Source organism: Mus caroli, unplaced genomic scaffold (assembly GCF_978045245.1).
Source record: "Mus caroli unplaced genomic scaffold, Mus_caroli_1 scaffold_3, whole genome shotgun sequence".
NCBI lineage: Eukaryota > Metazoa > Chordata > Mammalia > Rodentia > Muridae > Mus > Mus caroli.
In genome coordinates, this window is record NW_028227258.1 from 75,243,999 (window position 1) to 75,270,151 (window position 26,153).

The following is a 26,153-nucleotide window of genomic DNA, read 5'->3' on the forward strand; positions in this document are numbered from 1 at the left end:
GTGAGATATTCCCTGATATCCCTAAAGCAGGCAGTGGCTTCTGCCACTCTCAAGTCCCCAGTGATACCCCAGGCTGAGAACCTGAGGACAGTAACTGCTGAATACCCCTCCGCCCCCAGCACACACACACACACCCCAGAGCTTTTCTGTTTGAGAGACGGGGAGAGCGTGGGTCTGTGCCCTGCCTGGTTCCTGGTCTCACATATGCTTGCTCCCCACATGGCTACTAGAGCACGCCTTCTCTGTTTCAGCGTTTCCCAACACAGGCACACATTTGCTTTTGCATAGTTTCAGGATACATCAGTTCCAACTCCCTAAATAACACTAGCATCACAACAACACAGTTCAGATGTCAGTTATCAGAGCAGTTGTATACAGCACACTGCATGGCTAGCTCTTCAGACCATGAACGCGTATATTAATAGCAGCTGAGCAACTGGAAGACCCCACGTCACCACGCTGAAGGCACATCCGTAACCAGCATCTGTTGTTAGGTCACACAGACAGCAAACAGCAGCTTTGTTGCCTCCTCCTTTCACAGTGAAAGCCCTGTGGCATTTTATAAAAGGAGGGAACCAGAGAAGGGTATTGGCCAACAATGATGAGCTTCAATAAAGAAGTGAATATAAATGGAGTTTTTCGTAGAGAGAGCAGAGTCAGCTCCGGATGCTGCCAAGACACTAGATATGCATCCAGGAAACGAACAAAGGAAACTTGCTGGCATAACTCAGGACAGTGGTTGTAACAGAGCTGATGATGTCCAGAGGAAGTGAAACTAAGAAAAGCCCCACATTAGGGGACCCTTGAGGGTGTGTCATAACGCTTAAACAAAAGAAAAGTGAACCGCTCAAACAGAAGAGGACTGGCAATTTCCCCAGGCACAGAAGAGATGCTTAGGCATTCAGAACAAGACTGGTGCCCATGTTCACCTGTCCCTGAGAACTGTCTCTCAAAGACATGAAACTGCATGGCTGTGTTTGTTTTTAGCTTTATTTTTGAGATAAGGTGTCTAGCCTTGCTATGTAGCCTTGGCTGTCCAGATACTCACTGTAGGTCATGTTGGCTTTGAATTCAGGGATTCTCCCTTGCCTCTACCTCCTGGGTGCTGGGACTAAAGGTAGGTGCCTTGCCTGGCTGTTTCTAATGTTTTGACAAAAACTTTTAGACCATGGAAAATGGTTAAAATTTTTTTTTTTTAAATTCCCACCGAGACAGTGTCTCAGATAATTCTGTGTGATTTCTGTTTACGTGTCATTTTACTGTGCAAAGCAGGGATGGTCTATAATGGTAATTAATTTTAAGGTTTGATATGGGTTAGATACAGTCCAAGGAATCACACTACTTTTCCGCTGCTTTGACCAACTACGTTTTCTTTTTTTTTTTTTTTTTTTTTAGGTTTTTCGAGACAGGGTTTCTCTGTATAGCCCTGGCTGTCCTGGCACTCACTTTGTAGACCAGGCTGGCCTCGAACTCAGAAATCCACCTGCCTCTGCCTCCCGAGTGCTGGGATTAAAGGCGTGCGCCACCACGCCCGGCTCCAACTACGTTTTCTAAAGCAAAACTTTAAATATTCATTCTGGCCTGTTAGCTGTACTACTCTAGTTAAAGCCGCAGAGACAGTGACTCAAATGCTCTGTGCTTCTGAGCTTAAAACACACACGGTGATAGGAGTCCTCTGCTCAGTCCCCACCACAGAGAGGAGACGGGCAGACTGGTAGGTGGAGGAAGAGGCACTGAACTGCAAACAGCTTCTTTGCTGCTGGATCCTGGTCTGTTCCACTTGCTCTTGGAAGGAGCACTCAGTGCCTCTAACCTCAGGCAAGTGCTAGCAGCAGATGATCCAGCAAACTAGCTGGATCTCCACTGCAGTGTCTGTCATGTCACTCTAGGCCTGCTTAGTTCTGAAATCCGGAAGTGAAGCAGAGTCAGGGGCTGTCAGGATGGCTTAGCAGGCAAAGGGACTTGTTGCTGAACCCGATGGCTTGATTTTAATCCCTGGTCCCCACACATTGTGAAAGAAGGGAACCAAACATCACAAATGAATGTGGGCACACATGTGATAAGGTCAGGGCCAGGATTCCCATTCAGCCTTCTGGAGGTCAGAGAAATAAACAAACATATAAAGATGTTCCTTGTTCCTGCTTCATGGAGATTAGATCACCAACTGCTGCTGTGTATAGAGTAGCTAGAATCCTTAGATTTAGACCAGGGAGCTAAAACTAAAACCAGGCTTTTGGTCCTGACGAGAATATTCTATCTCTAAGTGTAGCTATTGCTCTTACAGAATGTGAATTTTAAGTAGCATATATTTAAGTAGCCCTGTGTGGCTGCCATAATAGACTGGCAAGCGCCAGAGAACAGGATCCAACCTCATTTCTGTTCACATTAATATGACAAAAGAAGCCAACACTTTGAAGAAACCACAACTTTACCTTGGGAACCACTTAACACCAGGCCCAGCTCAGCGCAGACAGCAGCACAGGTGATCTCGTAGTCATGGCCTGTGAGAATGGCCCGAGGGGAGGTGGTTTCACCTTTAACAAGGAAAAGAGCAGACAAGTCAATCCCAATGTATAAAGACTAGATAAGGCCAATTTTGACCTTAGGAGTCCACATTTTGCCACAGTTTGATTTTAAAGGTGCTATGTTCCTGAATTTAAGGAACCCTTATTATCTAGCAACAACAGTTTAAAGTTCAAAGCTAAAGATGGTAAAACCTGCATTTTATACTTTTCTCATAAAAGTTGCTTCTCAAGTAGAGAGAGGATTCTAAAATAGGGCCTTGGTTATAATGAACCCACAAAACCCATCACACAACTAGATTAAGGAAACAACTGAAAATGCTTGCCCATCCAGTATCCTATGCATCTCATGAGTTCCTATAGAGACCGAACAGCCATCTTAGGCCACGCAGCTCTGCTCAGTGTCTACACTTTGACTATCCACTGCGGTTTTAGGGACTTACCCATAGTGCCCTCCTCTGAGCACAATGACAATTCGGGTAATTTGTTTCCAATTCTGATCTATGTCTAAGCCTGTATAATTTGAAATTCTGTTCAAAGTTATTACAATAAACGATTAAAACTAAAATAAGAACCCAGGCTTAGTTAACACTTCAGTGCATCTCCCCTAGTAAGACAATTTCGAGTGGGATGACTCTCTAGCGCACCTGCTATTTTTAGTGTTTTCTGATGTGCACTTCTTTCTCACAGAGTACCTCCCACATTTCAGCCAATCAGCAGAGGCATGATGAACCTCGTACTGATGGTCTTGGAGAGTTTGGGGGAAGGAGGGTGGAGAGAGGGAATGTATAGTAGAGAAGAAAACTTAACGTCGTTTCTGTGTCACAAAGTAAAAACTGGCCACAGCTCAGAGAAGTGACACAATCACAGGCCCCAGTTGTGAATCTGTACCACACGGACACACAGGATTCTGTACTTAACCAGAGGGCTCTATTTAAAACTACCCCCCCCCCCCCCCTTAGTCTGTAAGGACAAAGCCTTTGCAAACACCTAACAAGCAGGCTCCTGCCTGGCGTTCTACTTGTCTGGTGTGAACTGGTTTCATGGCAGAGTTGAGGACTGATGTTGTATAATCTAAAAGGGGCAAATGTCCCCAGAAAGTAGCTCATTATCAGCAGCTTTGAATCATCTGCCACTGTAACTCAGGCACTCATTGTCCTTAAAACCACTGCTCACTCAGAGGAAAGACCCCTAATAGGTCAGGAAAAGCCATCAGAAACCACTGCACCTGTAGAGGCCAGTGCTGCTGCTAAACCACTGATCTAGCCTCTAAAGCAGGAGTGTTCAGGGAGTGGGCCAATGAGCTCCTTCAATATTTGGGCAAAATACGTGCACATGACGGAAATAGGCTTTATTGAAGGCACAGAGATACATGGCCCCCAAAAAAAGGCGAGAGAGAAGACTCTACTCCTAAGAAAGGAATTTTCTATGCCTTCGCTGGGGCCAGCAGTAACTTAAGGTCTGTCATAACACATGACAGGCATGCCATGTGTATTTACACAATGCACAGCTATGTCACTATGGTGTCGCTTAAGGCTTTGGTGACTAGCAGAATCTCTGAGTGAGACTTTAGTTGGTAAGGACTTGTGGGCTACCTTGGGTGTACTCTGGCCCCAGCTGCCAGGCTAGTCTATATCCCTAGACAAGGAAAGGGAGTCCTCAGCTAATAGACTAATGGGCCTAGGACAAGTTGAACCAGGAACCTGGTTTCATCTAACTTCAAGTTTGAAACATATAGGAGGAACATACCTAACTTATTAGAAATGTCTACTTGCTATTTGCCAAACTAAGAAGGAATCTGTCATAGACTACGTTTTCACTTTTAAGTCCAAAAATTTTGGTGAAAAAACCTTCAAAGAGGCAAATGATACAGGCTCATCTAAACTATTTAATTTCATACTAAAAATTATGAGATTTAGAAATAAAAATTCTATGTTTAAAAGTTAATATGCCGGGAGGCAGAGGCAGGTGGATTTCTGAGTTCGAGGCCAGCCTGGTCTGCAAAGTGAGTTCCAGGACAACCAGGGCTACACAGAGAAACCCTGTTTTGAAAAACCAAAAAAAAAAAAGTTAATATGCTAGGTACCCTTCATTCACAGTCCCCTTCATACCCACCTCTTGCCATATTTAAAATTCCACAAAAATAGCACTATAATGTTATTCTTGAAATTACTGTCTGAATATATCTATTGGCAATGTTTTTAAAAATCAACCATTAAGATCAGGATGATTAAGCCGGGCGGTGGTGGTACACACCTTTAATCCCAGCATTTGGGAGACAGAGGCAGGCGGATTTTTGAGTTCGAGGCCAGCCTGGTCTACAGAGTGAGTTCCAGGACAGCCAGGACTATACAAAGAAACATACAGAACTATACAGAAAAACAAACAAACAAAAAAAATCAGGATGATTTAAGGAAAACATTTTCAATGCAATTGTTCCATTTTTGTATCCATAAGTTACAAATGATTTTAATGGTGGTGAGATTTGTGTCTTAGCTTGAATAGTCTTTCTTTGGTGGAAAGTGAAGGTCTGAAGAAAAGTAAATGAAGAATGAGAACAATTTATATATAAACCAAAATAAACAAAGGGCACATGGGTCACAGAGGGTCAGATGATACTGCCAGGAAGCCAGGCCCATGCTTGTTTTGTTTGCTGAACTTTGGGGCGTTTTCTCAGGAGTTTAGTGGAGGGTAGGAGGAGACTGACCGTAACTGTTTCCTGTTTTTAATCGAAGAGATGGACAGAATAATCTAGAACTGTGAAGTCAGAAGGGAGTAAACTTCAGAAAGGGGGTTAAGTTATAAACCTTCTCCTTTACAAACACCACTCACTAGTTCTGCCTACAAAATGCTAGCTTTCATGAACGCAAAATATACCAAATCACTTTTCATTACACAAATCAGCAGATGCATGTACAAAGCAACTTCACGATGGAAAGGGGTCTTTCTTTTCCTGGGGTCTGATTCTAAATAAAGGACTGTTTAGTGCTGGGCTTTGTTGGCCAAGTGTTTCCTAGTCCAGGAAACAGGTTAGACAGTTCAGGAAACACAAGGGGGTGGTGGGGAGGGCTGAGAAGGCAAGCTCAAGTAACACAACAAATTAGAAGTGCAAGGGCAGAGCCATGCCAGTTGCTTCTCAGGGAGCTGGATTTATGGTAAGAAATGACAACAAAACAAAAGCCCAACTGTGCTCAACTCGCCTTATGTATAGAAACAACCACTTAAGGCTGTGGATGCCAAATCTATAACATGTAAGAAGAAAAGTCATTTCCAGCTCATTTATCTGAAGTACAGATAGAACACTCACACTTTCTTATCAAAAAGTATGTTCAAAATAAAAAGCATTTGGATTTGTATAAGTCCCAATAAACAAAGGGCCTTAAATATTAAAATTTCACTATTACTGGTATAATTCTATAATATAGGATTTAAGCCAAACAGATACAGACTGCTTGGGCTCAGCAGACATTCTGGGAATCACTTGGAATGAAATCGGAGGCAGAACACTGGTCTCTATGGAGCTGTGACACCTATCATTCCTCTGTAGTGACATGGGATTCATCATCTCCTGGGTTGTCCAGGTGCCAGGTGACATCGTCACACAAAGAAGAAAGCAAGAGCCCTTGTGCCTCGGCGTGAAAAGGCAAGAGCCAATGGCAGTGGTTAAAGCTCCAGTCAGCTCCAGAGCTGCCCCTCCTGCCCACTGTCAGCTCACACCAGGATGGCTTGGGGCTGGGGGCGCGTCAGTACAAATAAGATGATTCTGCACATGCATTCTAGATCCTACAGGCACAGCCAGCCTCACTTAAAGAGCAGGGAAAGTCTTCTGGAACGTACCAGGTTATCCTTTGGATAAAAACCTCCGATTGTTAATGGATGCTGACAGTCTGTACCTTTGTTCTCTCAGAGAGTAGGAGCTAGGATCTACCTAAGCCCAGACCATAAAGCACAACAGATTCCCTTAAACCCTTTAAAGTCTTACTGCGTGAAAATCGTCATGGCTTTCAGTAACGCTGGGAGAAAAATGTATCTTGTTGGTAGTTTAAGAAACTACACTTCAAACTTCTTAAAGAAAAATGAAAGGAGAAGAAGGACAGACGCCTAGGACTACTTTGAAAAGCTGGAGCAAGTGCTTCAAAGGAAGGGGTCTTTGTTCCAGAGCAGCTTTATGTCTACTGATGCAGATCCTACCGAAAGCTGAAAGGGAGACTCAGTACATCTTTCGGGATGGCCTTAGGAGAAGATGAACAAGTCAAATGAGATTAAAGACAGCCCAAAGCCTGCCACAGCTCCCAGGCATGCCAGCGTTTACAGATGTGCTTTTCTCAGTATGTAACGGGACACTGGAGGAAGCCTGTGCCCTCTAACAACCCAACTCGGTTTAACAGTGAGGCGCTCCGTAACCCTGAGCCAATGTGCAAGGCAGAACAGTTAGCCTGACACTGCCGGGAGAGTGGTATATGTCTGTAGTAGTAAATGTGTTTCTTTCCCCCTTTATAACATAAATATCTTTATCAAATGGACTCTGAACCTCTTAAAATTTCATATCTGAAAGAGAAAAAGTAATTCCTCTACTATCTTATTCATAAGTAGGAGATGAGAGAGATAATTTCCAAGATTTACCTCCGTTAAGGCACAGGAGATAAATAATCCATGTAGAAATACACTTTTCAGTTATTTTTAAAAAGTGTAATATGTTCCTGCTATCAGCAGCATCCCCAACCCAGGCTGTGAAAGTGAAGCCGTTTCAGAGTGACTGAGCAGCCCTTTGCAGCATGTGTGCCACCTCAGCAGGCACACACCATGCTTCTCTCTAACAGCATCTAGCTGTTACAGGATGCTGGCTCTGCACCTTCCTGTGCTCAGTCTTAGAAATGCAAAATCACTTCTTCCCACAAATTGCTTAATGGATGGCTCTGTGATTGTAATCAGCACAGCCCGCTGCCCACTCTCTTCTTCCTTCACTCTGGCATTGACTTAGTAGTTGTTACTGTGCACACTGGACAATAAAGACAGGAATTCAATATGGCCTTTTGTTTGAAATGACTTGGTTTACAGTGGTCACTGGAATCCGAGGGTGCAACACCCCCGGCACCACCACACACACATACACACACACATACACACACACAAAAAAAAAAATCAGAAATTTAAATGATTACCAAATCAAGTTCTGTCTATCTTATCATAATCCTACAAATTGTACTTGAGCACTTGACTTTAAAGGTTAAAACACAACTGAGAGGCAAGCAGTTAATTACAAGTGCTTTGGGTTAATTAATGACTCTTTAAGTAAACACCAGCGATACAATTTCACACTAGGAAACTCTTGTCTATCTAAAGAAAACTAAAATAGAGCATTAAACTTCATTCTGTTAAAACAACACAAAACAAACAAAACAAAACAAAACAAAACATCGGAAGCTACTTTGGATCTAGGTATGTTTAAAAACCAGAAAGCATAATGAGATTTTAAGTCTTAAGTATTTACAACACCAAAAGTTAAGACTATAGAGGACATGCAGGTTACTTCCCGAAGAGAGATACCTGTACTTTATACAAGAGTTTGTTTATTAATTGCTGCTGATTAATACAAAACACTCATGTGCCAACCAAATACTAGGCTTTCTCATGTGGCTTACCACAATGGTAAATCAAGAAAGGAAATGGCTTTTGCTGATAAATGTTTCCTTTTCCCTCTGATAAATGTTTCTTAAACCTTTCCATTAACTTCCTAAGTTTTCAGTGGAAGTTCTACCACCTTTTAATTATGCAAAACTACATTATTTGAGATTTGTTCTAGTCGTTCCACCTTTATCATCCATCTTCCCCTCCTTCTCTGCATCCACCACAGCCTCAGTGAAAATCCATCTGTATGGTTAAACAAGCAGACTGTCGTCACCATGCCAGATGCACTAAGGCTGCCACATGCTCCAGAAAATGCTGATGGCTTCTTTTGTAAATGCCACTAGAATTACTAATATCAGGCAAGACAAGGTTGGTATGAAAGTCAGTCAAAGCTCGTGGTTCATGTAATTTCCCTCCTCTACTACATGCCTGCTTTAACACTGGACTTCCCTTCTAAGACTACACTAGACAGTGAGTTTGTGTGAGTGATCCTGTGTTAACGCTATTATAGGGGTGGGGATGTAGTCAGTGGTAGAGTGCACCCTCAGCATGAACAGGCTCTGGGCTCAGTCCTCAGCAGGCAGTGAGCTCACACATACACAAGGAAAGGAAACCAAAACCCCAGCAGGTTCTATCATGACACGCACTGTCATAAGAAATCAGTGCAACAAAATTGTCTTTTCATGTCTTTTTGTAAATACTGAGTATTTTGTGATAGGATTGCATCAAATTCTGTATTGTTGATAATCCAATTAAATCTAGTAAAAACTGGAATACAGTTTAGTGGCTAAGAAAGAGGCCTCTAGGGCTGGAGCTGGAGCTCAGAGGCAAGGCATAGGCTTAGCATGTGTGAGGGCTGGGCTCCATCCCTTGCACCATAAATGAAAGATTATGGCCAAGAGTATCTAAGTTTGAATCCAGACTATAGCATCTGCCTACTAGGTGATCTCTTGATAAGAGACTCGGGAGCTTTAGGGCTAAAGCAGAAGGAAAAATGATACTTTAATAAGTTCTCCATGTGTTAATCTATAAAGACAAGAGATAATGAGAGCAATTTTCACACAGGGGTATCATAAGAATTATGTCACTATGCATAGTACCTTTAAGTCCTGAGCACTTATGAGCTATCACCCAGTAGCAGCAGGGCTGGGTGGGAGGAGGAGAGGAGAAAGTGCTTTTTTTCAACTTTTGTTATAAAATCTCTTTTCTTTCTTTGTTTTTTGTTTTTTTGAGACAGGGTTTCTCTGTGTAGCCCTGGCTGTCCTGGAACTCACTTTGTAGACCAGGCTGGTCTCGAACTCAGAAATCCACCTGCCTCTGCCTCCCAAGTGCTGGGATTAAAGGCATGTGCCATCATGCCAGGCATAAAAATCTCTTTTCAATAAAAGGTATTTCTGATTTGGGGCTGCATAAGTGCCAATTAGAGATAGTTCTTGTTAGTTTTCTTTCTTGTCGAGGAGTAATATACCTTAGTTTCTCAAAACTATACTCTGATTTCTCACATTCTGCCTTGTCTCAGATTTCACAGATTTTCCCAACAATCTACACATCTGTGAAGAGCAGGAAATGCAGATATATTTCCACAATCAGGTGTGGAAATTTTAAATTTCTCTAATTTTAAATCTCTCTAATTATCTCTCATTATCAGCTATGACATGCTCATTACAAATGTGCAGGTAAGTTAGTGAGCTGTGGAGATGATGAGAGCTGGCTTGGTTTCCAAGTCCGACGAACTTGAAATGAGCACTGCTGGCCTTTGCTGGCTAAGGTTCCAGCTTTTGGATGCATTCATATACATGAGCACATACATGCACATACATTTGTCAAGACTTATCAGGCATGATGTAGATAATTCAGTGATCTATCACTCAGCAGTTCAGAGAACATATGCCTCCATGGTCATATCACACATATGCAGTATCTTTGGTTGAAAACGCACAGCCCTTCAGTTTGTTCACACCCCAGACTACTTGACTACTGTGGTGTTTTTCTCCTACTTTTGAGGCTGCATTTGTTGATTCTCCATAGTGTGGCTGGTTGGTCTTAGGTTCTAGTTCCTCTATAGCTCCTGCACCTCAATACAGGCATCTGGTAATGTACACATACAACATTTACCTACACAGAAAATGCAGGAGGTGAAATGGTGTCCACATTTGTTGATATCTAACATTGAATTTTATGAATATAAGTTAAAATTTTTAATCATTTTATTCTGATTATCCAAATCATTTAAAATTCTTTTTTTTTTTAAATTTATTTATTTATTATATGTAAGTACACTGTAGCTGTCTTCAGACACACCAGAAGAGGGAGTCAGATCTCATTACAGATGGTTGTGAGCCACCATGTGGTTGCTGGGATTTGAACTCTGGACCTTTGGAAGAGCAGTCGGGCGCTCTTACCCACTGAGCCATCTCACCAGCCCCATTTAAAATTCTTATTGTTAGTTTTTGTTTGTTTATTTATTTATTTAGATTTTTTTGAGATAGAGTTTATTAGTGTAACAAAGACGTAGCTGTCCTAGCCTCAATTTGTAGACCAGGCTGGCCTTGAATTGACAGAGATCTGCCTGGTTTGTCCTCTCAAGTGCTGGGATTAAAGGCATATACTACCACGCCCAGCCTTTTTTGTTTATTTTTTAGATTGTAAGTTAATTAAAACATTTCTTCCTCCCCTTTTCTCCCATAAGCCCTCTTCTCACTATCCTTCAAATTCATGGCCTCTTTTTCATTAATTCTCTCTCTCTCTCCATATATATATATATATATATATATATATATACACATATATATGTGTGTGTATATATATATATACATGTATGTATAAATATATATTATTATGCATATAAATAGAAATAATAAAGATGTTTATACATATTCATTATATAAATGTATACATAAGTAGATACATGTTTATATTACTAAATGTAGTGTGCTGAGTCCGTACAGTGTTACTTGTATGCATGTTTTCAGGGCTGACCTTTTGGCTCTGGACAACAATTGGTGTGCGCTTCCCTGGGAAGGACCACCTCCTGCTCCCAGCTTCCCTCAGGTGCCTGGAGTTCTTGGTGTAGGGTTAAGGGCTTATGGGCTTTTCCCTGTCCAGTTTGGCATGGTCATTGGTGTCATCCTGGTTTGGCTGACATTTGGGCAGCCATATTGGTGAGACTTTATGGGAGTGGCTTCTGATGTTACTAGGAGACACAGTCTCACAGCAAAGTCCCTGCTCCTCCAGCTCTCATGGTCTCTCCGACCGCTCTTCTGCAACGCTCCCTGAGCCTTAGGTATGGGGTTGGGGCTGAGCTCCAGCACTCTCCATTTTGATTAGTTATAGTTTTTTGTGGTGATCTCTGTCTGTTCAGACAGTGTCTTTCTAGGTAGCCTTGGCTGGCCTAGAACTCACAGAGACCCACCTGCCTCTCTGCCTGGGATTAAAGGGAGCACCACTACCTGGCCCTGAACTTCTTTTTACTGTATCTTCCCTATCGTTTGTAAGGTTTCTTTGGTAAATACATGTACTTAGGCAGGCACTTTAAAAGCCATGCAGGGCTCTCACACCTTTAGCTATTAAAAACATCTTGGTTTGTGCTTGTGTAGCAGTGATGCAGGCCTTTAATCCAGCACTTCAGAGGCAGAGGCACTGGATCTCTTCTGAGTTTGAGGGCAGCCTGGTCTACATAGTGAGTTCCAGGATAGCCTGAACTATATAGTAAGACCTGTTTTGAGAAAAAACAAAAACAAAAACAAAAAAACTTGTTCTAAACCACCCCAAGGAAATAAAATCATCTTCTTACTTCAGTTACAGAAAACTGGAACTTATAAAAATGAACACAGGCATGCTCAGTAGTTACAGAGTTGAGCTATAAGAGGAACCGAGTTCCAGGGCACTATCTTTTTCATGTCCAGAGGCTGGAGAGATGGCTCAGTGGTTTAGAACATTTGTTGTACTTGAGGGGACCTCAGTCTGAATCCTAGCACCCACATGGTGGTTCAAAACCATCTGTAATTCCAGTATCCAGTGACCTCTGCTGGCTTCTGTGGGCACATGCAGGCCAAACACTCATACATATAAAGTACAAAAACAAACAAACTCTTCTAATCATACATTTGAAATCTGACCAAGCCTATCAGAATTGAAAAAAAAGAACAAAACTTACTTCAGAAACTAGTGAGTATGTGAAGTCCAATGATATAGCTAACTAGGTAATGGCAAATAAAAAAATAAAAACAAAAAAGCAAATGAAGAAAGAAGACACAGCCACAAGCTAGGTGTGGTGGCTCACACCTGTACTTAGGGGAGGATCAGGGTATCTCAGCCCAGCCCAGACTACAGGAGATCCTACAGCAAAAACCAAAACACCCAGACAAGAACAAACAGAAAAATCCATCAAATCTAAAATTTGTTAACTAGCACTTTAAACTAGCTCTATAAAGTAATGGTTCTAGCATGTGAAAATTAAGGTAACTAGAAAAAGTGGGGTTTTTAAAAGAAACAAACACACAAATAATTTCATATAAAAGGGCTTCTCACAAAGCTTCAGGAATATCTACTGCATAACACGAGGTACATACATGTGTTGGTCTCATGCAATGTTTCTAGTAAAATGAGCCTTTCTGGAAGGTGGTAAAAAACAGTTTAATGTTGGCCCAGAGGTCTCAACTAAATGCATACTTAGTAATGCTAGAGCCACATTCACGGGGTGAGGGGATAGTGCACTATATAATATCCTAGCAGCACCGAATCCTCCTTTTCTATGTGAGAAGGGGGCAGGGCACCAGTGACAGTTTCAGGGTAATATTCGCCCTCTCAGTGTTCTGAGAGCCTACATAATGACAGTCACTCAGCAGTGTGTACTCTCATATTAATTTCAGCCATTATTTGAAATTAAAATTTCTCTCTTGAGCATGAAATGTTTGCAGCTTTCTCTGGGATTGTCCCTAATGTCTGCATATGAAGATACTCAGTTTCCGTTTGAGGCATAAATCAGCTTCTCTGCCCTCATGTTTAAGTGGCTGCAGCCCTTGGGTGAATGGTATAGTGATTTTTCTCTGCAAGCAAACAAGGTAAATAAATGTGATATATTGGCACATCACCCCACTGCTCTGCATATGGTACACATTAAAGTTGTATTCGTTTGCCATATGAATATAATTCCTTTTACCACATCTACTATTAGCTACAAGAAGTAAATACAGAGTTGTTTTGTTGGAATTTGAGGGCCTGCATTACATCACAGAGCACTAAACATCCTGGACCTTCTGGAGAATTTCATAGGCGTATTTTTAATGTCACCTGAACCTGAACACTGCCAGCATACTGCTTCAAACCCATACTTTGAATTTTACAAGAAAATAAAGATATTAGGTAGTGCAGTAGGCCAGGAAGGAACTGGGTTTGGTCTGAATGAGGCATATGTAAGAACTGGTGTCCTCCACAAAGAATCAGCTCCATCCCTGTCTCTTAACTAAAAGGCCATGGGCCTCAAGCTCTGCTATCACAGACAAACTGAGTAAGCGTAAGAGACCAAGTGCTGGTGTAACAGAAACCATTTCTGCCGACTGTACCTCACTGAAGACCTATGATCATTAAGATGTGAGTTTATCTCAGGACAAACTGGGGTGCTTTGGTTTTTTTTTTTTTTGTTTTGTTTTGTTTTTCTGTGCTTGGCTTAAAACACTTACTTTAAAGTCCCAAATACAAATACAGGTTAGGGTAGGAACAGAAGAACAAAATTATTTCTTTTTAAAAAAATACGAGGTTTAACCATTTTACATATACCAACATTTGAGACCCGTGAATAATTTACCATAGGCAATTAGAGGCAAAATACACCAATGTTTCCAGGCCTTGCCTTTCCCAGTAGAGAGCTTTATGTCCCCAAATGTGTCCAGCAGATGGTGCTCTAGGCTACCTGCTTACAGAGAGTCTTACTGCACTACAGTTGCCTATGTTTTGCCAAGACAAAGAATAAGAATTTATCAGTAGCTTTAGTAAAACATGTTAGCCTTTATGACAAAAAAGACATGATCCCTAAATACATGCATAAACTATACATATGCATAAGCACAAGTGCCGGGCACCCGGTAAATAACTCACACCTGGGCGTGTTGCTAGGCCACTCCTCTTACAGACGTGATGAGTAGTCTGTGTGCCAGTGGCATTTATAGTTATAGGGCGGGATCATTCTAAATTCATTAAAAAAAATTTAGAATGCCTTAACGTTAGAATTCATTTTTAATTATAGCAGGAATGTCTCATTAGGGTGATACTGGTAAAATTAACAACTGTAGGATTTACGGTAATGACTGGAGTGATTGATGAGAGTGTAACAGAATGAAGTTTTAGACAGAGGAAACGCAGGGCAGCTCCAGCATACAGTACTTTAAAAGCAGCTCTGCAGTCTGTTAGTGCTAGCCTTACGGCTAATAAAATCTTCTTTCTAATTAACGGTGCTGAAATATTCTTAAAGAACAGAATCTTGTTGTTATATAACCTATACCAGCCCCCCATAGACGCCATTCCCATAAGGAGAAAGCTGACATAGATTAGCATGTCTGATTGCAAAGAGGAAAAAAAAAATGCCACCTTTCCATCAAATCAAAACCAGAATGCAAGAATGTTAAAGTACTTTACTGAAATAGTGCACACACAAATCTATGCAGCACCCTCACATTCGGCAACCATTTGTTCCAAAAGCTAATAGACTGAGGCTGTAAAGAAAAATTACTTTGAAACCTAAAAGTGTGGCATACATGGTTAGTTTTTAAATTCCAGTTTATGATTTATGAGTGTAATATAAATTAGTGAATAAATAATAACTGTTGTATGTTTTCATCTTGTTTGTATAAGTACAATCATGCCAAAGTTGGAAGTGTTTAATTTAAATACCAATTTAGTGAACCAAAGGAGCATACTTTCTGAGAGTTTGGAGGAGGTGGTCCGGCCCGGCCTGCATTGTTCTGAAGGGAAAACCTTTCCCTGGAGGAATCTTGGCCTAAGAGAGTGAACGGGGTGAGCTCACAAGGTGCGGAGCTTTCTGCAGAAAACACCTTTCGTTGAAATGATCCTGGTTAATGTTACAAAAACCATCCACAACCAAGTGGAAGACTATTTTCAGCCTTCTTATTGGAAAGCTGCATTCCACAGCAGATAACCATCGCAAGACAATAGAGCCAAAGGTGAAAAACGGCCTGTCTGCCTGCGGAGAGCAAGCCTTTGGCTGCATGATCTAGACAGGTTTCATAAAACATCCGAGTCATTTTTAAAGCTCCAAATTATACTATTTATCGGTTTCATCCAAGTTGAGTTAGCCTGATTTTTATCCAACTAATACACATATTAACATTGTATAACATTAGGTTAAAATAGTTACACAGCTACCAACTCTCTATATAGCAACAATTATTAGATTTGAAGAAAATGGTATTTGGCTCTTGCTTATGATCCTTGCAAGTAAAATCACTAACTCTTCTTGTAATTTTAGAATTTAAAATAAAATTAAATTGCTGAACCTAGAAACTATAAAATGCAGAAAAAAGCAATAGGATGCTCTCCACCTCTTTTTTTTTTTCCTTTCATGTAATAAAAATATTGAGGTTAAAGTACTCCTGTGTATTTACCAGCCATCCTACAAGTGTGTGCATGCCAGCATGTGGCCGTTCTCAGGGGTCTTCCTGTCGCTTTGAGACTTAGCGGAGGCAGGAGTCTGGACGCTCGCTCATCTGAGGCATCGGCTTCAGCCTTCAGTGGCTGCTCACAGCCTTCGCTGTGCCAGAGGATCAGAGAACTGAACCAGTTGAGACGGTCTGCTATTTGTTTTTCAAAGCTTAGATTGGCTTTTTAATCTTTTTTTCCTAATGTGTATAAATTCTCAGAGTAAAAAAAAAGTACCTGTTTGTCTTTCTTACAGATTCGTTCTTCAAAGGTAAAGTGAAATTGAATTGGGGCATCAGATATTATAAAAGGGCCAGAAAAGATGAGATAATATAAGTTATTCAAAATACATTACAGTTTTCTGAAAATTGTATTAGATGTACTGTGTTTCTGTTTTTTCTCTTCTTCATTGTGTACATTTCTAGGTGTTCCTGCCCACCATGTTACAGGCGAGAGAATGGTGGACACTGCATGCAACATTTTAATATGTAGCCAAGATGGAGTTTGTGAGATGATTTATGTCTGCCGAGCACCTTGTGCCTCTGATAACAGTTCCCACCATTGCTTTATTTTACAGACGAGAGAGAAGGAGAGAGAGAGGAGGAGAGGGGGGAGAGAGAGAGAGAGAGAGAGAGAGAGAGAGAGAGAGAGAGAGAGAGAAGGCGGGGGAGGCACAGCAGAGCCAGGAACTTAGATTTCTCTTTTACAGTGAATCTCAGTGTTTGATCACTCCTTCTTGATTCTCTGTTTAAATGACATACATACAAAAACCATCTCTAGGGCAATTTGTAAGGTACTTAAATAAACAACATATTTAAATACATGCATATATCATTTAATGTGTAAGTAGATATAAAATACTATGAAAATCTAAAGTTTTCTAATTTTAAAACATAATTAAATCTCTGAAATGCTATACAGTTCCATTCAGGAATAGCCAGTAGGGCTTTAGCTGTTTCTCAGAATACACAAGGCTGGAAACTGCATATCACAGAGAAGGTAATCACGATGAGTGAAAAACAAAGACGCACATAACTGTCTTCGGGGTACAAACTGCTATACATGCACAAAACGTTGTAAGGCCAGAAAAAGGCTTTCCTAAATTCTTTGAGAGACAAATAACAAAGCGATAGATTTATGTATTATCAAATTTAGGTTTGCCTGATATAATTAATCTTATATTTAGGAAAACAGGAAAAGAGAAACTGAAAGTAGTCACTCAATCTAGGAGGCCAGGAAGGGAGAGGCATCAGAGGCCACCACAGCAATCTAAGGGTCATAGTATAAATTTAGAAAATTCAAGCCCCCGAGTGTTCTATCCTTTTACGTTAATTGTAATTATATATAAAGCAGAGTTGTCTGTGTAAGTCAGAGACATGCACAAAGCACACTTCCCCAAAGTACACACACACACTATAGCTCACTCTGACTGCTGAGACCGGATTGCCCACAGTATCAGAATTTTAATTTTTTTCTATTCTATTCACATATAAGATTATCTTTGATTAAAGTCAGAAATAGGTCCATTAGATATTAACTGAATACAATGTTTATGATCCAATGCAAAAATCTCTCAAGTGCATAAAAAGAAAAAATAGCTTTAAAAAAAACTTTGCATTTTACTAAATAAATATTAGCATTTTTGAACAAAGTGTTCACTGTCACACAAGTATTGCCCATTTTTTTCACAACCCAGAGAAGTAATGGAAAACGTGACAAGGTGAGATACATTTACACCCAGACACGGTGCAGTATTCAGGTACTAGCATGAGCTTTCCTTAGCCAAATACACTGCAAGCAGCTTTCAATTAAACCATGGTAAATATTTAAGAGCAGTCACAGAGTCTACCTTATGAAATAGAAATCTATAGCTATTCTTACAGGAACTCTTCTCTGTTGTCATAATCATTTTAATTAAATTCTCATTTTTCAGGTGGTCCCTTTAATTGTTTTTCCTACTTCTTAATGTGTTTTTTAAAGCCATCTCTTGACTGCAGCTGTGTGCGGTTGATTTTAATGGTGGCTGTTTCCTTTTTTGCCTTCTGTGAATTACAATTTTAAATGGTTACACATTTTTTTGTTGTTGCTTTACTGCCTTCAGCAGTTTCTGAAAGATGTTTAATGCTGTTGGTGAACATTTTCATTTCCCATCTGAAAAGCCAGGAGCCGATTTGAATCTTCCATATTGGCCTTTTATGACCTGTTTTATCTTTTAATATGTAAATGAAAGTATTATAAAGTTGTAGATTTCCAGAATTATAACTTTTAATTTTCTTTTTTAAAACATGAATTCAATCAACAAGAAAATATGTAATTTCTCTTTTATGTTACAGTTTATATTGTTCATGAGAACACCTCTACTTTAGCTGGTGACACTAGTGCAGCCAAGCATGGGTATAATATGAAAGCAAGGGGTTCACACATGAACATGAATTCTCAGTGAGTTTAGAAGTCAGCTACTTGGGTGATTTAGTCTCATTCCCACCATGATGGAAGAGCCTTCACCCAAGGTGCTAGTCTTCTACAGGACTTAGAAAGCTCACTTTAAAAGCGTGTACTTACCGCCGGGGTTATCTCCGATCCCGCTGCTCTTCCCATTCCAGTACCACAGAAGGAGAGTCGCGTCACGGGACCCCGAGAGGATGTAGCAATTTCCCCCTATGTACGACTCGGAGCGAGCTAGGCAAGTGACAACATCCCAATGGCCAAACACCACTTGGATCAATTTTCCTGAAATATAAAACAATTTTTCTTTAAGGCACAATTAAAAGACAAGGCAAACTTCTATCAAATACATAACCCGCAAGACAATGCTGCCATGATAATTCAGATCTTAGAACGTTCTGACCTGGCAGGGTTTTTTTGTTTGTTTTTAAATGCTACTTATAATAGTGAGAAAAATCAATTGAATAGTGATACGATTTTAGAAAGGCATATGTTAAAACTATTTCAACAAATACTTGGGTCTGAGGACACCATATCCTTATGAACAGCTACTATAAATTACTAAAGAATAATATTTTCTGGTTAAAGCAGCCCAGGAGAACACTTACACTGGAGCCATTTAACACTTTCTTGAGTTACTCTGTGACACAAACCCAAAGCCTGCTTGCTGACTTCCAGAAAGTCTTCCAGAGCTTGGCTCACTCGCAGCCTCGCCTGAGCTCATGATATAGATGGAAGCTCTTTTGTTCTTAGGTCACCTTGAAGAGAGTTTCTACTTTTCCAAACCAGGACTCCATGGACTAGCTTTTGATCAAAGTAACAGTTTATCATGGTTGCAATTCAAACCCTGCCACTCTTTCTTTGCTCTCATTCTCTGAATGATGAAACTTCCTTTGGGATGATGATGAAATCAAGATTATAGTGGTTTAATGGGAGGACCGAGAACAGTGCAGAAGAACCTAGGCAGTGTACACACAGACAGACAGGGCTTCAAACCCAGGAAGAGTGCACTTCACATAACAGTGTTAGAAACAAAAAACAAGTCCTTGCTGTGGCGATTCTGCCCGACTAACACTGTGATGTCATTTATAGACTCATATAAAGACTTAGGTACTGCAGCCCCTCTATGTCACCCTAGTTAAATAGTTAACATTTTCTATTGAAAAGTCTACAGTCGGGCTGGTGAGATGGCTCAGCGGGTAAGAGCACCTGACTGCTCTTCCGAAGGTCCAGAGTTCAAATCCCAGCAACCACATGGTGGCTCACAACCATCTTGTAATGAGCTCTGACTCCCTCCTCTGGAGTGTCTGAAGACAGCTACAGTGTACTCACATATAATAAATAAAAAATAAATCTTTAAAAAAAAAAGGCTACAGTCTACAAATGAGTGTTACGGAACGCCTGCCCTCCATATTCAGCATGGCTTTAAAAGGAAGTGAGTCAGTAGGACAAAATTACAACAAAGATGTTAAGGAAACTGAAAAAACCATTTTAACCTGGAACATGCAAAACAATATCCAAAAGTCTAAGTTCTCAATTAAAGACTGGTATCTAAGGATACTATGTAACTTTTCCCTTTTTCCCTTCCTTCCTTCCTTTGTCACTCTCTCCTCCCCTTTCTCCCTCCCTCCCTTCTTTTTTTTTTTTTTTTTTTTTTTGAGACAGGGTTTCTCTGTATAGTCCTGGCTGTCCTGGAACTTGATCTATAGACCAGACTGGCCTTGAACTCAGTGCTGATATGCCACAACCACCCAGCTATTTTTCAAGGAAATAAACAAAAAATTATTAAATTTAATTAAAGGAAGTATTCACCTAAAATTTTAAATTATTTATTACAATAAACTTAAGACTTATAAATGTTTCAATTTTAGAGATGAAACAGCGAAACATTTTGTCCACCTCAGGTAGATGTCAAATGCATGTTTTCACTTGGGAGAAGCAGCTTGCAGAACCCACCACAACAACCTTAAAAATCGGACTTATTTCAACTGCAAATTACAGTTAATACGGTAAAATTTCTTGCTGCAATTAAAGCAGATCAAAGATTCAGTTAAGGCAGGTATTTGAACTGTTAAATGTGCCACAAGCTTTTTAAATGTCTTCACCCTTCTAAATTGGCACTAGAACATTTCATTTACAGAATCAGATTATATTAGTAAGGCATATGCTAGAAAGAATTCAGTATTTTAAAATAAAGAAGTCAAAAGACCAAATCAAATATGAAATGTATAGCAATTTTTAGTTCATTTTCAAGAAAAGATGTTTAGTAATAAATGGTCACATCATATCTTTTGCAAGGCAGAATGCAAAAGACAGGCAGCTGGCGGCATTCTCACTGGTAATTAGAGATCGTCGTGTTTTAGCTGCAGAAGGAAGCCAGGTAGGTCATATTAACATTCCGTTATTCAGGAGCAGGCGTATGTCTGTTTTGGAGTCCAGCAACTCTGTGGGGTTGTATGAAACTATCAGCTAGGAAAATGAGGTCCACGGTACCCAGGAGGCCCATGTCAGGAGCCCTGCTGCCCTGGGAGCCTCACAAAGGGAGAGCAACTGTGTGTTGGGTAGCTTACTTAATTTCCATCAGGGTCAGGGACCAGGTAAAAGGACTTGGCTGCGAAACTGGGGTGCATTCACAGAATCTTCAAAGATTCCCATATCATTTCTCCCTAAGCAACTGCTCGCTTTCTCCAGCATCGTTGTGAGGAAAACTGATACTCAGTTGCTGTGGTTTCCTTTTCTTCTGAAATTTCCTGTTTTACTTTTTGCCCTGAAGCACTCAGAATTCTGAAGCTTCAACAGTATCTTCCTAGCATGCACGTGGTTGGTGCCAAGCATTAGCTCTTTTAGAAGTGTACAGTTCTGAGGATACATGGTTTCCACCCTCAGGGCCTTTATTGTCTGATGGGGAAGACAAACACTGAAATAAAGTGAACAGACACACAAGGGTATCAACTACTCTACGAAAAGAACAGTCTAAATGCAGCGAGTGGAGGGAAGATCCACAAGGGAGGGAGACATAAATGTTACACCAAAGGAGTTCTGGGATTTTAATCCGGCTACAGTGTGGGAAACGACGCATCTGTGCATCCGTGGCTTGGCTTTCCCCTCGCGGGCAGCCTAACTCTGCAGTCTCTGCTGCTGCTCTGATATGGAGGCTCGTTCCTCCCAAATAAATCACAGTCCAAAGACCTGCTGCTGTTTTGGTAAATTAATTTCTGGTAATCTCATAAGTGTTCCTCGGCCTTTGTTTTCCGTTTCCTTTACCACCAGCCCACCTCTCCATGCACTAATATCAAATATTACCCCAGACACTAGAATGTCCAAATTTTCTAGTTAATGTTTTATTTGACAGCTAAGCTACAAATAAAAACATTCCGGCGGTGTGGGACTCTGCACGACTGCATGAACGTAGCCAGAAAGAACCCGACTGCTGAGGAAGGTTGTGCTGTTGCCTCTGCTGCCCTGGCTGCACCCTGAAAACATGATTTATGTTGCAAGAATTTCCTGCTACAACCCAAGTACCCCCTCCCTAGTCTAATAAGAGGAGGATTATTTTGGCTTGTGTGCTAAAATATAATTGAATTCAACACTTGTGATGGCTTTGCTATTATATATTAACTGATTATACAAGTTTTCCATGCTTGTCTACCAAACTTAAGAAAAAAAAAACTGTTGATATTATCTTTTGTCATAAAAAACACAAGTTCCTATTTTCCTCACTGAAATTACTTTTAAATAAAATGAGTGGCTGAGTTATGTATACAAGAAAGTACAAGGAATGTCACGAGATTTTTTTCTATACTTTTATAGAAAATATAAATTTTTACTTTAAGTCAGTCCTATCGATATGAAGTTTAAAATACTGTTACTTATGGAATATTTTATATACACAAAGACATGTGTTTTCAACAGGGTTTTTGCAAGGTTTCTGTTGGGAGGGAGTGGGATGATATCAACTTGGTTAAGTCTAATGGAACACGGCAGTTCCACAAGGAACTTAGGGCTACAAATTACAGTGGTTTTCAAATTGACCGAGGACGGTGACACCTGCGTGAGTCAATGTGGTAAAAAAGAGAATGCTACATGTAAGGGCAGAAGGGCCGAGCCCACCCCCAGTCCTGGTACCATTAGCTACTTAAGTTTCAATATGTCACTTACCTCTCTAGATCTCAGTTCTGCTATCTACACTACGGGACAAAGACCCTGTCCACCTCATAGCAATAACATATATGCCAAAGAACTTTGTAAGTTCTAAAACCAGAGTGGACCCAGGAATTATGTGAGTTATTGGCACTGCATGGAAGTCCAGCTAGATGGCCTTACACAGTCATGTAATGCATTTATAATGAAACAACAGGGAATGCCAGTGAATCCAAAAGCTTCCAAATGCCAACCCTGCAGATATAAAGTATTCACTGGTGAGCAGGACTTGAGGGTATGGGAAGAAGGTGACATCCAGCAGGTGATGTGACATGACCAGGGGATTGGGGGTCATGGAGCTGTTCTGCACCGAGGTGGTAACTTAATTCCATGTACGGTCAAAATTTAAAAACTACAAGCCAAAAATCTAGATGGACTTACTGTGTAAATTTTAAAATTATTTAAAATTTAAAATTAAAAGGTTAACATTTAAAAGGAGAACAATAAGCAGTCTAAATGACTACTAAGAAAAACATGATAGGATGTATCAAGTTTAACGTGGGAGTTAGTGAAGACAGAGAATGTATAAAATAATGCTAATGCTCTTTTTGTCATAATGAAAAGGATAAATATGAATTAGATTATCAAAATAGACGATCCGGTATAATAAAGAAGTACAGGTTTAGAAAACACCAATTCATTCTGCAACTTATATAACGTTGGTGGAATTTAGTTTTAAAATAATCCACCTCCCAGACTGCGATAGCTAAGAAAGCTCAGCTCCTCAGGAAAGCGCGGCGTTCTTGCCAACATTCATGACCCTTCAGTGAAACAAACTATAAGAAAATGGAAATCAATTTCATAAAAAAAGAACAATTTCTACAAATAATTTTTAGGGCTTATTCTATAAATATTTCTGCCAAAGAGAGTACTCTCCCCCTGTCCTCAGCTGTTACAATAGTCTCAAACACACATTCAACTCCACAAGAAGCAGCACTGTTCAGAAGAGAAGAGCAAGAACATGCATTTCACAAAGATTATTAACAAGCCTGAAAGAGGACGTACCATAAAGCCCTTAATTAGAAATTTCAATTTAATAGAATTTCCTACTCCCACAGCATTTAATCAAAATACGTGCATTTTCTTCTTCCATTTGAAGTATATTCTTCCAGGGACTGGGTGTCTAGCAGTAGAATGGAGTGTGCTCAACAGCACCAAAAAGTCAAAACAAGCTAAACAACAATTCATGCCACAACCCTATTGATTAGTTATAATGAAATATATATTCAACTATATGTTATCTTTAAATTTATCTTCTCTTTTGACAAGTTTCTAAAATGCCTTAAAGATATGATATTAAATTATCCAGTAGCTTGAATTTCTGACATGTAAAAATTCCTTGGACTGTATCTGCTGTAATAATACTGACTTGACTTGTTTGTCCTTCTGGGAGGGGCAAACAAGTGCATGCGCAGGCGTGACCTTTATGTTCTGAGAAGTGTACCTTCCATACGCTAAATCAGTAGTCAGCCACTCAGCAGAGTGGTGCAGCTTTCAGCAAGATGCTGTGCAGAACAGGGAAAGGCAAAGTATCTATTCTGAAAAGATAGACTTCACATGTCTTTCAAATATGGAAAAGAAAACCTTTTAAATAATTAAAAATAATTGGAAATTATTTAAAAGTATACTTCTGTATTTGTACACTGGCCTTAAAATTCTGTGTACACACCTGGTGGTATTTATATCCATGGCTTTTCCTACAGAAAAGAATTATTTATTCTGTAAGCATGTGCTTGGGAGACAAAACTATTGAAAAACTGCCTCTTGAAAACACAACAGATGAACTGGCCCGCTATTTCCTGAAAGGGAAATATCCACTTTATTTTTGGGAGTAAGATGAGAAAGCATTCTTGATGCTAAGTCAAAAAATAAAAATTACCTGTATCTGTGGAGTAGACCCGGAAACTCTTATCCCAGAAGCCACAGACGAGAATGTAGCGGTTGTCGGAAGTAATGACGAAGCACTGGGAGTGCACTTGGATGCTCTGGTCCAGGAGGTCTGTTACCTGCCTCCTGTGTGTCCCTGTGCCGCAGGCTGTGAGCACAGAGGGAGGAGAAGGAAAAAAGAAAAGTACTAAGTACACATTACGGTGCTGCCACACTGTGAGTTGGGGGAGAGGAAGGAGGTGGCGATCCTGAGGATCACTTAGCCTTTACATATAGTATTTGAAAAGACAAATGGGAAAATATATGTAATGCTGGAAGAATGTAAGCTGTTATATTTAACATCTCAGGAACAATGTTTTACTTAGAGAAAAATTAGGATACTACCATTTTAAAAGCTGCATGCAACCCACACAACATGCTTTCTGGCTCTTGGGCAGGACAAGTAGATTAGAGCCTCTAGGTCCCATCACAGTTGGGGTTGTTTCTGACAATCTCATTATGTCTATTGTCACAAGGATGGATCCATGTTGTGGCAATCTATTACCTTTAACATTTTGTCGCAGGAAGAGATATTAGGATTTAAATGTCATATATTTGAAATACTGTAGCATCTTGTACTACTTTGGTTTTTACGGGTCTTTAATTTGACTGGAAGGCAACTCCTATTTCCCCTGTTTACAGCTGCACTCACATGTAAGCAAATGCAAGAATGAGGGTTTATTCAAGATCCTTGTAAGGGAAGTCAAAGCACAGCACACTGCCACGTTCTTAGGCTTACTTAAGCGACAGGATGAGACAGCCTGCCAGCATGCTCCAAACGCTGGGGTTCCTGAGACAGGGCTGTCTCGGGGCTCAGGGCAGGCATGTAGTGACACCACACAATGGGGAGAGCATGGATCTGCCACTGTCAGAACAATTTCCCTGAGATGCTTGCTTGCTTTTCTCCTTCCCTTCCCCCTCTCTGTACTTCTCCTTTCCCTTCCCTCCATTCCCTCCTTCCTTTCTTTAAAAAAAAAAATATTATGAGGCCAACCAAACAGAACCTTTGTTCTTTAGTGACTTTCCATTACAAATAAGGGTTTTTACACCATGAAAGCAGCTTGATCACTCCAGAAATAAATGGAATGGTCAAAGCATTTCTTATGTCTAGTTACTAAGTTCTTTATACCAATTTTCAGTTTTTTAAGGGAAGAAATTATACTGAGAAAAATTCAGACATACCTATTTTTTTAGTTAGTATATAAGATACCTAAATAATGTGGGGGTTTAATATAAGGCCTCCAAAATAAATAAACAAACAAGAAGGCAAAACATTTAAAGTACTCTCAGGGCTGTGCTGAGAACCACTGATGCCTGGACTATCCTGAACATAAAAAGAACACACCGCACGTGTGTGTTTACAGACAGAGTCCTGCTAATATGTTAGCACAATGTACCCATTTAAAACCAGCAGGTAACAGAATGTGCTCTGGGAGGCTAATGGGGTAGGAAGCAGCAGCAACAGTAAAATGGGAAGACTTCCAGGTGGGGATCAGTCTTCTTCTCACACAAAGGAAGTTGCTGGCAGACAAGGGACAGTGAACCACACACACAGAAAGTGTCCTACTGCAGAGAGACTGTGAGGCACAGATAGTCCAAGACACTTAGGAAAACCACGTGTGTGGAGCTTCCTACATGTTACTGCCACAGTTTACATATGCAGAACCTTTACAAATGTCTCTTGCCAGTATTTATAGGACTTTTGTTCCTGGACTATTAATTCTCACTAATGTGGAGAGAGGCTGGGCATGCACATGATTTTGCGTTGAGGAATCTCAG

General features: G+C 40.4%; 1 protein-coding gene across 4 annotated transcripts in view; it reads right to left on the reverse strand.

The window, feature by feature from the left end:
- Lrba (LPS responsive beige-like anchor protein) overlaps positions 1 to 26,153 on the reverse strand; it is a 576,347-nt gene that overhangs the window by 7,350 nt on the left and 542,844 nt on the right. For all 4 annotated transcript variants that reach the window (XM_029475138.2, XM_021158805.3, XM_085835789.1 and 1 more), the window contains exons 52-54: positions 24,328 to 24,483; positions 18,366 to 18,533; positions 2,433 to 2,534 (exon numbers count right to left, since the gene is read on the reverse strand). In XM_029475138.2, coding sequence (XP_029330998.1) covers positions 2,433 to 2,534; positions 18,366 to 18,533; positions 24,328 to 24,483 — 426 coding nt within the window. The remainder of the gene's footprint in view (positions 1 to 2,432; positions 2,535 to 18,365; positions 18,534 to 24,327; positions 24,484 to 26,153) is intronic.